This window comes from Ursus maritimus, unplaced genomic scaffold (assembly GCF_017311325.1).
Source record: "Ursus maritimus isolate PB19 unplaced genomic scaffold, ASM1731132v1 scaffold_25, whole genome shotgun sequence".
NCBI classification, from domain to species: Eukaryota; Metazoa; Chordata; class Mammalia; order Carnivora; family Ursidae; genus Ursus; species Ursus maritimus.
In genome coordinates, this window is record NW_024425008.1 from 31,853,866 (window position 1) to 31,870,984 (window position 17,119).

Here is a 17,119-nt window from a genome sequence, read left to right on the forward strand (position 1 = left end):
GTGATAAATTCTCCCTCATACCATATATTGTTCTCAGTCACAAACTGGTAAAAGGCACACATCCTGTGTAATTTTAAAATAGACATTTTAAGGCTTTTCTCCCGTAAGAGTCAACTTTAACTGTGGTTAAAATTATTTTCTCTACACCCTCCTTTTGAAAGGATCTGACGTATAGATCCTTTGGTCACCTGCCCTTGTATTTCTACATCTAGACTAAAATGACAATAATAGAATTAGGGTCTTAGTAATCGTAATGCTTTTAACTGGTGACAAGAAGGAAGAAGCCTATAGTTAAATATCCCAGAAATTTATTTAATGTTTGCTTGATACATTTTATATAGAAAGGTTGAGGCTATTTGCTTTGGGTGCCCCTGGTAAATCTCAGGGAGGCACTGAACTACAAAGGGGTGCCAATCTAGAGACATCAGAAATGGAAACCACAAGCCCAATTTTATGACTGTTTCTTAAAGATTTGTCTCTAAGTGAAGTTAGGCCCACTCCCTTAAAAACTGCTGAATGTTGGAGCTCTTGTGTGAAAACAGCTGACTTTTAGGAGGGCATGTCATGTTTTGGTCTGTTGGAACATTAAATACTTGGAAATAAAAAATATTCAGCTTTGAAGTTTTCAATACTGGAAAACTTTCAAGTCTAGGGTTTACAGCCAGGAAGGGCTGCTTTGTGTTCCTTAAACTGGACTCTGCTTCCCACAAAGTTAATCTTCGGCTTTGGCTTCCATTTCTTCTGCATCATCATCTCCATCCACTTCTGCATTCTCTCTTTCAAGCCTCTCAAGCTGCCTTGCAAGTTCGGTCTCATCTGTATCTGTGACCACTTTAGGCTGTGGAAGCAGAGAGGCATAATTTCAAAGTGAGGCAGTTCAACAGTATACAAGTTCCATTTCAATACTATTACTGCCGAGTATTTTAACTCTTAAAGGAACGCTTGTCCTTTTAACAACTCTGCCATATCTGTTCATTTTTTGAGTGCTACTGCATCATTAATAAATTCCATTAAACAATGGGAGAAATGTATGAGAGTAACACAATATAGGAAAAAGAAATATGTGCGTAGTGAAACAGAATATTCCCGTAGTCATTTCTATAAGCCCAAACTGAAAAAATACGAAAATAATTTCAGTGGCTGCATCTCTCAAACCCACAAGCTGTCTTGTAAAAATGCATCTTCTGCATTCAAAATAAATTATTTCTTTCTAATTAGGTTTCATTTTTGTTGAGATAAGGAAAATACAGACTGTTTCTAATCCTGAGATCAAATTTTAAGCCTTCCACATTAAATTCTGACAATAATCAATCATTCATTTTTGTTGCCTTGTTTTTTCCTTTGGCGGGAGGGATAAACCTAACACCATCAGTGACCTTAGTCACAAATAACCATCACATGACAGTTCTCATTTACTTATAAAAAGCCCTTCTAGGACCCTCTGAGTCAATGATTATTTTAGGCTCAGCAGAGTTATAATCCTACATATATCTCATGTTTTAAAAGGCAGTGATTAAGTATTTTAGAATGCAAATCATTTAGATGATTTAAATTTCTTACCCATCTATCCATCTATCTCTCTATCTAAAGTAATCTGTAACCCACATGGGGTTTGAACTCACGACCCTGAGATCAACAGTCACATGCCCTACCAACTAAGCCAGGCAGGTGACCCTAAATTTCTTATATATTTTGAGAAAAAGGCAGGAACACTATAGATCTTACCTCCATTTGAACATTGAAGACACCCCTCTTTTCCTCAATCTTTTCTTTTATAACAGCCATAGCTTGATTGAGAACAGAGAGGCCTTCTGTTCTCTCCAGGGTGGTTGTCGTCATCACATACCGAGGAGGAGCTATTAGATTAATCTAAGGAAGAAGACAAAATTCAATGATGAACACACCTATACAACACAAAACTATTAGGATGTTTAAGAACTCCTTTGCTATTCTGCTGCCTTAACAAATCACCCCAAAACTTAATTTCCAATCCTGTAAGTCAGCAATTTGGGGGTGGTTTGTTAATGTAGCAAAAGCTACATGATATAGTGATATAATCCAGTATGAACAGTCCCCTGCAATACCAAATATGTAGGATTATGACTTCCGGGTGTCTTTGGTGGTTAAAATAACAGTAGCCATCATCAGCATAATGGATAATTTGTCTCTAAAACAAAAATTCTTATTTGGTTCTAAACTACACTGATGGAAGAAAATCTAAGAGATTCTGAGTAACAACCATCTGGTTAATTGTACTGCTTAAAAGACTCAGACCAAAACTCCTAAAAGATCTGTGTGAATACGAGAGAATATGTTACCCTTGTCAAGGTCCTAGAAGCATTACGGACACAGGAACTCTTTCAGTTTAGCACAGCTGGCCCTCTGGCACTAAGTACCAACAGAAATCTTTATCCACTGTGATAGTAGCAGTAACATCCCTTAGACAACATCGCCAAGAGCCATTTTTCCTAACACTTGTTATAAAATAGGATGATAAAAAAAATCTGATTTGGCTTAGGTTGGTATTTTAGCAGGGAGAGAGAAAATGGACTACTCACCTTAATGGGCATGGTTTCTGTAGAACAATTCAAACCTGCTCTCAGGGCTTCTTTTACGGCATCAATGCCTTCATAACCATAACAAGCCACTTCAATATCTAAAATTACAGAAATTAAAAAACTTATATCAAAAAATGCAAAAAAAGTATTTAAAGGCTTAAAAGAAATCAGAGATGCGGCAGACACACTAGTTAATTCAAAAGTTATAGAAGTTTTCATCACCCTTTCACAATTAGAAATCTACCCCAACTATTAACTTTAATCATAAATTATCTGAGTATGCAGTGAAATTGTATCTTCTCTTCCACATCAAGCCCCTGAATGACAAAATTATAAAAAAAAGAAATTCAACAAACACCATGATTTCTAGCCATGCCTGGGTTAAAATTATGATTCCAACCTCTCCATGCCTCGGTTCCTTATTTGTAAAGTGAAGAGGAGGAGTGTGATAAAGACTGAGTGAAACAATGACTGCAAATTGTTTAGAATGGTTTAGAAATTGCACACCCTCTGCCCAGTGGTTCCACTTTTAGGAGCCTACATGACAGAACGCTTATGCAACTGGGTAAGCGTCTATGTTATAAGGGTGCTAATTTGTAGTGTCTTTAATAGTGAAAAAAATGGTAGAACCTAAATGTTTACCAAGAGAGAACTGGTTTATTGTTCTATGAAATATTACACTTCGTCATTAAAAAGATTGAGAAAAAGTCCCACGTTCTGCATGGAAGGGCTGCCATGATACACCAAATGGAAAAAGCTAGTTGAGGAAAATTTTGCATAGTATGATCCCATCTTCGTAAAAGCAAGAAAAATTATGTCTGAATGTAAACAGCATATATTCCTATACAGTATATGTGCATAAGAAATGTTTGAAAGAATATACTCCAACCTATTATTAACAGTTGTTAATCCAGAGGCACAGAAGGACAATACTGTACTTTTAGAATATTTTAAAGTATTTACTAGAAGAAAATACCACACCCTTAAAAAAAAAAAAAAGGGCTGGGCGCCTGGATGGCTCAGTCAAGAGTCTGCCTTCAGCTCAGGTCATGATCTCGGGGTCCTGGGATCGAACCCCGCGTCAGGCTCCCTGCTTGGCGGGGAGTTTGCTTCTCCCACTCTCTCCCTCTCTAATAAATATATAAAATCTTTTAAAAAAAAGAAAAGAAAGGACTAACTTAAGGCTAGCTAAATGCATATATGATAATTTTTCACTTGTGTCAATATATACCTTTTATGACGGTTCAGTAGAAGCAAAAATAATTTCTTAACCTTTTCCTATTATAAGAAATAGAAAAACTTGCAGAAGCAGCAACATATTCTTCAGTAATGCTCATTATTTAACAGCTTTCTGGTTCATGCAAAATATATATAATATATATATTCTAAAAGATTTTTATTTATTTGAGAGAGAGGGAGGCAGTGAGAGAGGGAACACAAGCAGGGGGAGTGGGAGAGGGAGAAGCAGGCTCCCCGCTGAGAAGGGAGCCCAATACGGGGCTCAATCCCAGAACAGTGGGATCATGACCTGAGCCGAAAGCAGACGCTTAATGACTGAGCCATCCAGGCATCCTAGTTCATGCAAAATATTTTAAACATCATTTAAAAAATCACTTACCTGCTCGAATTTTGACAGCTTGTGGTGTCAAACGCCTATTAATATTGTTAATAAGTACTCCCCGTTCATCTTCATTCAGATCTAAACTATCCAAAATAGATGGGTCTCTAATTAAAGCAAAACAAAACACAGACACAAAAACACAAAAGGCCAAGGTTACTTTACAGATAACTGTGACAACAAACACACCACCACAGAATAATGTTTAAGAGCACAAGCTTTAGTGTCAGAATTGAGTTCAAATCTTAGCTTTACACTTCGTTAACTATGTGTTTTTGGGCCTTTCCAGACCTCAGTTTCCAAATTGTAAAATGAGGATGAAAACTGTACGTCTCACTGGCTGTGGAATTAAATGAAATAACGCAAGTAAAGCACTTAGCACTACTATGACAAACAGAAAATACCCAGCTGATTATTATTTGAAGAAAAATTTTAGAGATCTGGCTAAAGCAAGGAATTTAAAAATGTCTCCTAAAATACTGGACATCCCACTATAATTTAAAATTTCCATGCGATTAGCAGTCCCTGCTTCAAGGAGCTTGAAAAGAACAAAAACATACAAGCAAATTTAAGATAAAAGTGCATCCTCAGAAGCTGGGAGAGGAAGGTATTACTTTCAGTTAGTGGGCTCACAAAGGGCTGCACAGACTCAAGTGGAATTTCATCCGGCCCTTCTGCGTGCCACAAGACAGGGACCAGGGTTTTAGTCACCAGCATGTTTGTGGAACATGAACAAATGAAAAAATTAAAATTATGTCTAAAAGAATGGCAGGACGTTAAAAAGCAAAGGTAGAACTATTTTAAGAAAGCTGTTAACAAGTATTAAAACAGAAATGGCTATCAGGCCTAAAAAGTAGGTGTTAGGGAATGAAAGGCCAAAGAACCAGGGCGGAGGGAACTTTCATTCAGCTAATACTGCTTACAAAATATAACAAGAAGACAAACCACCAGAAAATGAGCAAATGAGATGAACAGAGGTTTCACAAAAAAATAGTAAACATATGAAAAGCTGTTAACGTCACAATAACCAGTAAAATGCAAACCAAAACCAAGGTACTATTACATACCCATCAGTTTGCCAAAAGTGAAAATAATCTGAGAGATATACAAATGTTGGTGAGGATGAAGAGAAATAGGAATGCTCATACAACTGCTAGAGGAAATATAAATTGTAGAACTGATTTGGAGAGTACTTTGGCAAAACTGGGTAAATTTAAAGATGCATATAATCAATCCTATGACCCAACAACTCTATTGCAATGTATATTCCTTAGAAACTCCCAAATGTACACAGAGTACATGGATATTCATAATAGCATGGTTTAAAAAAATGGGGGAAAAAAAGGGGGAGGATAACCTAGTATCTCTGAATAGAGAAAGAAATAAAGCATATTCTTACAATGAAATACTACTAGAAATTAGTATGAAGTAGGTACACATCTACCACTTTGGAGAATCCTGTTTATTAACAGTCTTACTAGTAAAACTGTAAGGTACAGAAAGCTACAACAATAAGGATAAATTCTTTAAGTTTAAATAAATTGAATACAAAATTTTTTTAAATACAAAAATGACTCTATACTTTATACATATATATAATAAAACTATAAAAATGTAAATAATAACAGTGCATTCTAATTACAGAATAGTAGTTACCACTGATGAGTGAGGGGAATGGGTTGAGGGGGTAAAATATTGTTTTCAACTATCTCATAAATGTTATTTCTTAATTAGAAGGAAAAAAATATGAAGTACATGTGGCAAAGAATTATCTTTAGTTAAACATGGACAGTCACTACATGGCTGATGAAGCAAAAGAATGTTAAGGAAAAGGGGAAAACCGTATGCCATTGCTGAGGGTAATGGAGGGGGAGCTGGAGGTGGAAGGGAGGGAGCTGAGCCAGGGCTGGAAGATGACAGCACACCGAGGGACAAAAGGCGTGCAGGACTGAAGTCAGGGAGGACAGAAATATAAAGCAGTGCTTCATGGTTAATAGCATAAACTCCAGACGGGAGCCAGTGTCTAGGTTTGAATCGGGGCTCTTCCATTTGCTAGCTCTGTGCACGTGGACAAATTATTTAATCTCTGCCTCAATTTCCTCATCTCTAAGACACAGATAACAACAGCACTTATACCATGCGTTGCTGTGAGAAACCTGTAAATGTTTGCTGTTATAATTATTATTCTTACCTTTCCCACAATGTGGTATGAAAAAATAGTCACATGGTGGGGGGGGGGGCTGGAAAGGCTCTGGAGCCCCGTGTGAGCAGGCTTGCTGGAGGCTCTATCAGTCCCCGGTCCACTCGGCCATTCTGAGAGCTCGGGGACTAATAACATCCTCAGCAGCACAAAGGAAAGTAACCTCAGTGTAGCGGAGAGGCTGCTTGTGGGGCATTAACACTTGGGAAAGAGGAGGATGTGCAGAAGGACAGACAGTTAAGTACAGAGAACTGAAGGAGTCTGGCTATTAAAAAGAGAGGATACTGTGTTTGCTACAGGAGAAAGTAAAGGGGAGGTAAAGTTTGCTTTTAGTATAAGTGGGAGAAATTAGACCATATTTTTATGTCGATGGAGGAAAACCAACAAAGAGAAAGGCTGAAGACACAAAAAAGGGAATAACGGATAAAACGATCCCTGAGCAGCTGTGCGCACGTGGTCAGATTAGTCTGAGAGCAGGAAGGATATGAATTTCAGAATGACAGGAGCGCAGGAGGTAATGACAGATGGGAGAGAAGGTTGCTGAGACAGTGGAAGGAGTAGAGGAGATCCTGGGCAATGGCTTCTATTCTCTTTATAAAACACACAGTGAGCACACTGGTTGAGAGTGAGGGAAGGGGGGAGTTGATATCTGATAGTGTAAAAGCTCTAAAATAGCCACTCTAAGAATGGGAGGAAGAACTGACAAAGAGCAGAGAGAATGTGAGGCAGCAGTGAAGGCGCAGCTGAGGCTGGAGACCATGATGAATATGCAGTGGCACCAACCTGCAAGACTGTGGTTTTCCCTAGCAGCGCCCAGCATTGTACAAGTGCAGAGAAGGCAGGAACATCGATCCAAGGCTGGATGTAACAGAAGGAAAAACAGGGCAAAAGCTCATGATATTGGCAAGAAAAGTTGTTGAAATGATGGACCATGGTATGTTTATGCTGAGTAAGAAAGAGAAGGCAGGAAAGGGTGAAAAGACAGGGAGGAAGAAAAAGGTTTGGAATCATAGTCTGGCATTAAGAATTAAGAAGACACAGAGTAGGACCAACTATGGGGGAATTGGAAGGACCAGGAGGCTGTCTGTGGTAAAAGAATATAATGTATGAATTAAAGGTTTTGGAAGCACACCAAATTCTGGTGATAATAAGACCCAGGGTGAGCCCATATGGAAACTGGCTAAAGTGGCAGGGGCTGAAGGTCTAAGGAACTGAGGTAAAGAAAACAAGGTACAGCTGCAGATGAGACATCTACATTGACCCTGAAGTTAGCTAGGATAATAAGAAAACCAGGAGGGGAAAATGTGAGACGAAACCATATGGTTTATGAAAACCACAGTGTACACAATTATATATGCTTGGCTACATAGGATTGGCCCACATGATGGGCCTTTTACATGGAAATATTTTTATCTAAATTTGGCAAGGACTTAATATGTGGGTGTTGTGCTATTATTACATGTCAGGCTCTCAACTTGTGTGCTAGACGCAGCAGCTGTGATATCAAGGTAGAACAGAGCCAAGGACGTGTTCTTACGAGACTGCATGCTTAAATGCATCATAGGCACCGTATCCAGGTCTCTTGTATTTGTCATCAAAGACCCAGGCAGTCCTCTGGAACAGGCTCTCCAGCTGCTCGTCCTTGGTGTACTCTAACACCTCAGCAACATGACGAAGAATGCTGTAAACCTAGAAACAAAATGAAGAGTTCAACAATTCAAAGATAAGTTATTAAAAAAAAATGAGATATTTTTACATTTTAGTAGACAGCATATAAAAACGAACCTTTGGTTAGACTACAATAATTCCTCAACAACAAAGGATTAACATACAACAAGTTCTTTTTTCATAGAGAAATAATCACTTTCCTATAATATTTAACTCAAGTGGTTAACAAGTAGAAACAGTACAAAACTTAGTGTCCTAAGACACAGATCAAGTTGACCTAGGGACCAATTAACCTCTCTACATTTGTTTCCTCTTTTGGAAAAGGGAAATACCAGTATCTCTCCTTTTTACTGCAGAGAGATCAAATCTATCCAAATTATACTTGGAGAACATTATACAAATATATAAAATTTGTATATTACGCAAAACTTGTCATATAAGTGTAAGCTATTACTATTACTACTCCATATGACAGCACGGAACCAGGATTGAGATTTTAGTATTTCTTTTGCTCTGGTGTTATTTAGCAGTTATCCTTCAATGTACCCATCTCCTACTCATTGCTGCCAAACTTTTTCTCATTTCCTAAAAATAAAAGGGCTTAAAGAAGAGAAAGGGTATAAGAGGTTTTCATGTCACACATGAAAGTTTAGTGAGGAAAGGTACTAACATTGGCTATTTCATTCTATCACCTTATCGTCCTGTAAGATCTATCAACATCCTCATTTTACAATATTCTAAGGGGACAAAACAAAGTGAAAGTTTCCTAGAGCTGAGCTTCTCAAACTTGGTGAGACTTGAGGATCCTGCATTAAGCAGTCAGGTGATGTCAATGCTGTTGGTCTAGAGACTACATTCTGAGTGGCAAGGTCCTCACTTCATTAAGAAGGGATTTCACTGACAGTGTTTTCTAGTGTGTAAACCACAATGCAGTAATAGTAAACACATCAGTAAAACAAAAGAAAAAATTTGGGTAACGGTGTTTTGGCTTTTAGATTTTTACTCTCTTATTAACTGGGGTTAATTAAGCAAGATTTCAAAAATCTCTTCATTTAAACACTGTTTTCTTGGCATTTTATCCTGAGGACAGAAACATACACGAGAGAAGAGAACAAAAAATAAAGAAAACAGACACAATGGAAAATTGCCATTAAGAACCAAGGATCTAGAGAATGAAGGATAATCTAAATAGGACCAGAGAAGAAAAAACTACAGACAGACCATTAAGAATGAAGAAATAGCTGTTTTTGCTTCATTAATACTTATTGTATAGAAGTAGGAGTTTACAGCCAAAGTAAGAAAATGAAATAGAAAGAACCCTAACAAACTAGGGGGGATAAAAACTACTAACAGGCCCCTGCCTTGCTTTCCTGGACTCAGATTTTACAAACCCTTGCTTATTCTTAACATACAACAGCTGGTTGTCTCTGTGACTCTTATCCCAGAATGGGGTTTAAAGTCAAGAACTACGTTATGAGAAGTCAAATCAACTGAAATCAACCACAGTTAATTTAACCTAAAAGAACTTAAAAACACTAATGTTCAGTATATTCGTTTTAGATTAGACACTAAGCAATGCCTTAAGGTAGTACCACCATGAGGTAAAAACACTGCAATCTTAACTCTTTTAAAATTAAGTCTTCAAATTATCCTATGTAACTCATAATTATAAATGGAAATACAGTTACAGAAAATCCAGATTTTAATTTTCTGCCAAGAATATTACATGCTGATTATTTATTAAATACATTAAATAGTGGACTAATCTCACTCAAAAATCAAACTTACAGTTTTAGATTTGGTAAATTTATCTTCACATTTGATTGCTTCCTCTGGAGAAACTCTTCTTTTTGACAAATCAATATATCCTGTGTGAGAAAATTTTGAAAAAAAAAATCATCTCTGCCCAGGTGCTAGCTTACCACTGTGATAAATTTTGACACCAGACTGCTTGGTTGGCATACCTACACTTATTCCCACTAAAATCATATCAATAAAATACTGCATAAGATGATGAGAGATTTCTGTTTTCAGAAATGCATTTGTATCATCATGTAATTGTGTATTTTCTATCACTTCAGTGAAGGGAACTAATACTTTCAATTACCCAAATGAAAGCTAGTCAAAAGGATTCTGTACTTGTCTTTTTGGCATCTATTCATCAAAGGGTCAACTGTGTTCTATATATTTTCTGTATTTTTGATGCTCCCTTTGCTCCTGACCAAAAGTGGTGCTTCCTCCTCGTGGTGGCCCTGCATGGGCATGGTGTGGCCACGGCATTGGCCTCACTATGTTGTCAGTCACCTCCATAAATTAAAATCCCAGGGGTACAGAATGAGACAAGCACTTAAATGTATTTTAAAGAATTTAAGAGGGAAAAATGGTCTTTTTCATTTACTTACATATTTCCCATATCAGGCATCACACCTCATGGGCCTGCATAATTTCCATTTCTTATAATGCAGATTAAGTAATAAATCCTCTTAGTTTCTATTTACCTGAAAATGTCTTCATTTCTGATTTTCACTGTTGAGTATTTCTTTAAATATTCTAGAATTCTGGGATGACAATTTTTCTCTTTCAGTGCTTTAAAGATGTCACTCAGTGCTCAAATAGCCATTATTTTCAGTAAGAATACCATACTAATTTGTATTACTGTTTCCCTGTAAATCATGAATCATTTTCTTCTGGCCACTTTCAAGATTTTCTTTCTTTTTTTTTTTTTTTTAAGATTTTATTTATTTATTTGACAGAGATAGAGACAGCCAGCGAGAGAGGGAACACAAGCAGGGGGAGTGGGAGAGGAAGAAGCAGGCTCATAGCAGAGGAGCCTGATGTGGGGCTCGATCCCGTAACACCGGGATCACGCCCTGAGCCGAAGGCAGACGCTCAACCGCTGTGCCACCCAGGCGCCCCTCGAGATTTTCTTGATCGCTGTTTTTCATTAGTTTAATGTGCCTAGATGTGATCTTATCAGTATTTATCCTGCTTGAGGTTTGCCGAGCTTCCCCAGTTTGTAAATTAGGTTTTTTTTGGCAAATATGGGAAACTTTGGTCAGAATTTCACATATATCTCCTGCCCTTTCTCTCTCTTCTCTTGGAATAGAGCTTTTAATATTTGACAGTTTGCTTTTTCCCCGCTCTGCTCTTCAGACTGGTTCTTTTAAATGAACTACCTGCTAGTCTGACTTGAACCTTCTGCCATCTTCACCCTGCTGTTAGCCCTTTTTGGGAGTTTTTTCGATATTATACTTTTAATTTTAGAGTTTATATTTAGTTCTTTGTGAGAGTTTCTAATGTCTCTACTGAGATTTCATTTTGTTCATTCATTACAAGCTTATTTTCCTAATATCCTTGGATAGTTGCAACATCTGCTTTAAAATCCTTATCTGCTAACTCCAATATTAAGGTCACCTCTAGGTCAATCTCCGTTGGTTGCTTTTTCTCTTCTGTATGGGTCATATGTTCCTGTTTCCTCAAATGGTTAGCAATTTTGGACACAGTGAATGAACATTCAAAGAACACAAACACTCTAATAATCAGATACAGAACACTGGGTTTTGGGTGTGTGTCTGCAGTATATTCCTTTTTCAGAACTTATATAAAATATTCCTAAAATCCATTTACCTTTGCCCCATTTCCATGTTCCTCCAATAATCTGATTACAAATTTAGCTTTAAGCCAAGAAAAAAGTATCTTTTTTTTTTTTAAAGTAGGCTCCACACCCAGCATGGAGCCCAACGTGGGGCTTGAACTCACAACCCTGCGAACAAGATCTGAGCTGAGATCAAGAGTCAGATACTTAGCCGACTGAGCCACCCAGGCGCCCCTCAATAAAAATGCATTTTACAAATATATGAACTAATACTCTGGTTTACTTCTCTCTTTTGCGTTTAGCCACAATGAGTCAACTATCAATATTCTGGTAACCTCTGGGAATAAAAGTCAAGTTATTTGACACAAACTAGCCCTGGAATGTGCTAATTAAACCACAAGAGGTCTTGCTTAAATGGGTAATTGGTCATCCTTCTCTAACAACTTTGTATGTTAAAAAAAAAATTTTAAATAAACCATTTTAAATCTGAAATTTATATTTTAGGTATTTTTATCACTTACCTTTTTCTTTGTCCACTCTAATGACAACCACACATTCATTCCTGCCAATTCTGATGAGTTTGTTTATAGAACGGATACGCCTTCTGGACAACTCACTAAGAAGAATCATGCCTTCAATATTGTTGTATTCCAGCAAGCTGACGTAAGCCCCCATTTCAGCAATGGACCTTACATTCACCATCACTACATCTTCCACCTCAGGAAATTTGTGTTGATAAAATCTACAACTTAGACCCGGCATTCTGCATTTTAAACAAAAGAATCAAATCAGTGTCCAGTTAAGGTAAAAACAAAGAAATGTCAATCAATTTTTCATATCTCGCTGCTGGAAGAAATGAGTAGTTTTCTTATCTCTTTAAACTTCTTAAATGGTACCAGAAAACAGACAGACGTTTAGGAATCAAGCTATAATTTTTACCTTGCTCCACATTTTTGTAAGGCTTGGGTGATTCTCTGACTTCAGTTTTAGAGGAATCATAAAAAATAATGACCATCTATAAAGTACTTTGAGACCTAAGGATTAAAGGTACACCTCAAGAGTAAAATACTATTTTAATACAACCACTTTAAGAAATAACAAATGATAGTTAAGCATCACTACTACAAACCTATCAGCAAAACTGAAGCTACTCGTTCTTCAAGTCAGCTAAGACTATATACTAACATCCACTATATAAAGGGAAGAATCTTCCGACTACTTAAACCAGTCCTGATCATGTATCAAGTAATACACCCTATCATTTTAGCCAAAATTACAGTAACATGTTAAGACAAAACCTAAAATTCACTAATCACAAAAATATCAAATATAACTAAATACAACTAAATAAATACTTTTATTTTATTGGACAGGTATACCCAATCTTGAGAATGGCTTTATAGAACTCCACTACTGTAAAGTTCAAGAGTCTCTTACACTCCAAGCATTAAGTATATTTGAAACTATTCCCTTTGATCTACCCAACCTACTTTTAGCGCTACTCCTTTTATGACCCACAAGGCTGAAATCATACCATGCACAGAAGTGTATTTTTAAAAGAAAGCTGTAAAACTAATCATAGCTGATGATTTTCATGTTTTTCTACTAACCTTAACCAATTTATTATTGTCAAGGTTCAGAAAATAGGCAGTAACAGGACCTAAAGGCCCATGAAAAATGTGTGAAAATTCGTTTACTTTTTAATTTTTTTAGAGAGACAGAGAGAAAGACAGCAAGCAAGTAGGGCAGAGGGAGAGGGAGAGAGAATCTTAAGCAGGCTCCACGCCTAGCAACAGCCTGACGTAGGGCTTGATCTCACGATCCTGAGATCATGATCTGAGCTAAAAATCAAGAGCTGGTGTTTAACCAACGGAGCCACCCAGGCACCCCAATTTTTTTCTTATTAACTGGGAAATAAGGCTGCCATTACTTGATCCAGAACATCCACATCCAGCTCACAGAACCCCAGAGTTCTGGGGCAGTACAGTCTGAGAACTGTTAACGGCACCCATAAGTATCTTCACAGTGGCTTCCCACTGATTTTTACATCTTTCTACTACCTACAGGGACCTCATGATCTGGCCACTGGCTTTCTCCCTAGTTCTCTCCATTTTATAGTTGAAGAAACAGAGGCCAAGTAACTTGTTCTGTCATATACTGACAAGTGATAGAATCTCAACCCATGAAGCCTGGATCCAGAGTCTGTGCTCGTATTCAACACGCTGTATTTTCACCCAATATTACCAATAAATATTAGTTAGAAACATCTTTAAAAAAAATAACATTAATATATTCAGTGTTAAAGCATATACCACAGATTATTGCAAGCTTTTAGTCCTAATCCATCCTGCTGAACAAAAAGAAATAAAGCAGCATATTAATAATAGTGGCGGAAATGCATTTCTTTTGTAGCTTGACAATACAGGGATTTAGCAAATAAAGGGAAGTAGACATTCGATGGCCAGAACTACCCGCCAAGAAACAGCTGAGCTGGTTGTTTCATTCTTAAACAGTTTTCCCCCCTTTTGGACAACTGCTGTCAAATATCTATGTAAAGCACTAAAGTTTGAGAGCTAGAAGTTTCAAACTAGGTGTCAAACTAAATGATGTTACAGAAATATGTGAAACTGTTTTAAAAGATTTAACAGGGGCTAACCACATTTACTTACCAGGTTTATTCAAATAGTAAAGCTGATTAATTCTGGGGAAGCAAGACTTCATTTGATGATTAAAGAACACAAGCAATACTGCAGAAGAATCACGATGGGAGATATGAATACTACTGCTTTAAGAAGTACCAGTCTCTTTACAATATACATGGCACAAGTAGAACACAGCTGATGGTATGTTATTCAACACAGAAAGTAACTAATAGGTACAAAATAGCTCTAGACATGGGTTCCAGCCCTTGCTCCCCCACTTACTAGCTGTGGTTGCTTGGGAAATGCATTCCCATTAAACTGTAGTTTCTAGTCTGTGTCATGGACCTTCCAGATTTGTGGAGTGTATCAAATGAGATTAAAATATATGCAAAAATTTGGAAAGTGTAATGTGCTATATAAATATGACATTAAAAGGCAAACAAGGTACTATTTCCATTTTGTAACTTAATTCGTTAAACCATTATTTTTGCAGTATCTATGTACTAAGCACTACTGACACTTAAAGATTCTTACCTAAGGAAGTTAAGTATAGATTGGGAAACAAACTAGTAAGTAACAGCAATATAAAGTAGTATGAGGGGCGCCTGGGTGGCGCAGTTGTTAAGCGTCTGCCTTCGGCTCAAGGCGTGATCCCAGTGCTCTGGGATGGAGCCCCACATCAGGCTCCTCCGCTAGGAGCCTGCTTCTTCCTCTCCCACTCCCCCTGCTTGTGTTCCCTCTCACTGGCTCTCTCCCTGTCAAATAAATAAATAACATCTTAAAAAAAAAAAAGTACTATAAAAGGAGTACGGTGAAGCAATCAATTAAAAGGGAACCAAGGAACAAAAATATTAAATGACTTTCTCAAGGATAAATAATAAGTACTAGCAGAGGAACTAAAATCAAGTCTTCTGATATTAAAATCAGAATACCTTTAACCCACAGAGCCTCAGTTCGTCAGAGTACTACAATATGGTATGTGTTCTTCAGTATAAAAGATCCGTCTTTCAAAATATGTTAACTGAACTCCAAGCTAATTTCAAATATCCTGCACTGTCAGTAATTTTGCCTGGTCAAATGGTAGGTAGGACTTCTTTCTTAAACCAGTGCATGGTCAAGTACCCATAACAGATCCAGGAAGTCCACGTTCCTTTCCAAAGTTAAGTGTGTTATGTGATAGACACAACTCAAGATAATTCTAATTTGGCTCTAATGCTTATCAGTAACGTTCTCCAAATGCTAGTTTTTAGTAAAGGAGTGCTACGCAAATAAGCTTTTAAACTATTTCATTGTAGTTGAAATAGAAAGCACCAATCTCTACAAATATTACTATGTGTCTTCTTGAGATCTTAGGAGAATCATTAACTGTCACTTGGCATCAAATCAACTCAGAATAGGCAGTAAAGCTCTATATAATTCACGAACTATTGAAAGACACATAATCACAAGTATTTTTTCCTTGATAACTTCAACTGGGAGACAAACCAAGACTTCTCTGCTACACCTTTTCTCCAAGAAACCATGTTTCTTGCTTAATGATAATTAAAGTAGCCTAAGTTTGGGCGATAATAAAAGGGGCCTCAGGATGAATATGTATTTAACCCCAAAATTCCCTTATCTTTTTAGTTATGCTTAACGACGAGGCCACAGCGTTTAAGTCTATTCTCATTGGTGCTGAAATACGGAAAACCGATACTAAGAACAGCAAACTCTTAAACAGTTGTTTTAGTTTCGATGCAAGGCATGATTCATTCTATAAAAATGCACAAGTCAAGCGATACGGTAATATGGACATCTATTAAAAAATAAATTATCGGACAAATAAACTATTTTTGGATCCTTTTAACCCAGCTCCTGACAACACTGTGGCCCACCCCAATGGTCCCTTCAAGTGTCTGGTCTGGTTTCCACTGAGAGGTAGTATTTGGTGGGGCGGAAGGAAAAAAAAAAAGCCGGGAGGTTGGTGGGCTTCTCAGGCTCTGAAAAAGCCAAGTGCTCAGTGTCCTGGGGCGGGGGTGTCACAGCGTTTTCCCGAGGCCGCCCCCATCTCAAAGTATCCTCACTTTCAGCATATCGAAGAAGCTGCACGGTCACTTGGCCCACTTTGCTTCACGAGACTCTTCCGTTCGTACAATGACACCGCTGTAACACGGACAACCCACCCGGCGCCGGCGGGTGGTGTCGGACACTTCCCGCGCAGGAACGGGAAAGGGAGGGGTGTTAGCCAAGGGCCTACCCTCTCCCGACCACCCAAGTCACTGGACACAACCAAAATGAGTTCTTGAAGAAACCGATCTGGGGGACTAGTCACCTGAGGTATGCGTCTGAATCCCACGCCTGGATCCCGTGCCGTGCTCTTTAATCTCAGAGATCAGTCCCCCCGCAGGAGTGGCCGATCCTCCTCAGCGTGCGCTTGAGTCTACCCCACCGCGCATGCGGAACCACCTCGCATCACGCAAGCGCCAACAGAATAGAGGACCCTCTTCCTCACTGACCATAGAGTCTAGGTCCTCCGAAAAAAAAAGAAGACTGTAGATCTAAGGAGGACCTGAAATGTACGCTTTCTCGGTATCTATCGTTTTCTTTAAGTAACTTTCAAGGCTCAGGGAAGAGGTAAGACTCTGATTCCTTGTCCTCGAAGAATTAATCCTCTCTCGAGTCTTCAGTCAACCATGAGGTGGCGCTGTGATCAAAGATGAAAAGTTGAAGAAGAGAAGGAGTGTACTCCTCTCGTGCTCTTTCACCCCGCGCGTGCAGAGCCTTGCGCAGCCTCCTGTGAGCTGGAGGAGGAGGGGCTAGGAGGAGAACCGGAAGTGAGGGGCGGTTCGGTGCGGGGGG

The 17,119-nt window shown here is 38.2% G+C and overlaps 1 protein-coding gene across 1 annotated transcript; it reads right to left on the reverse strand.

Moving 5' to 3' along the window:
• Nucleotides 1-291: 291 nt before the first annotated feature.
• On the reverse strand, nt 292-16,746 carry EIF2S1 (eukaryotic translation initiation factor 2 subunit alpha). The gene is made up of 8 exons (XM_008700588.2): nt 16,593-16,746; nt 12,161-12,402; nt 9,833-9,912; nt 7,914-8,065; nt 4,177-4,283; nt 2,559-2,656; nt 1,726-1,869; nt 292-838 (listed from the first exon to the last, which is right to left on the reverse strand). The coding sequence occupies exons 2-8, from the start codon at nt 12,399-12,401 to the stop codon at nt 713-715; spliced, it is 948 nt and encodes a 315-aa protein (XP_008698810.1). The 5' UTR covers nt 12,402; nt 16,593-16,746; the 3' UTR covers nt 292-712.
• Between the last annotated feature and the right edge of the window lie 373 nt (nt 16,747-17,119).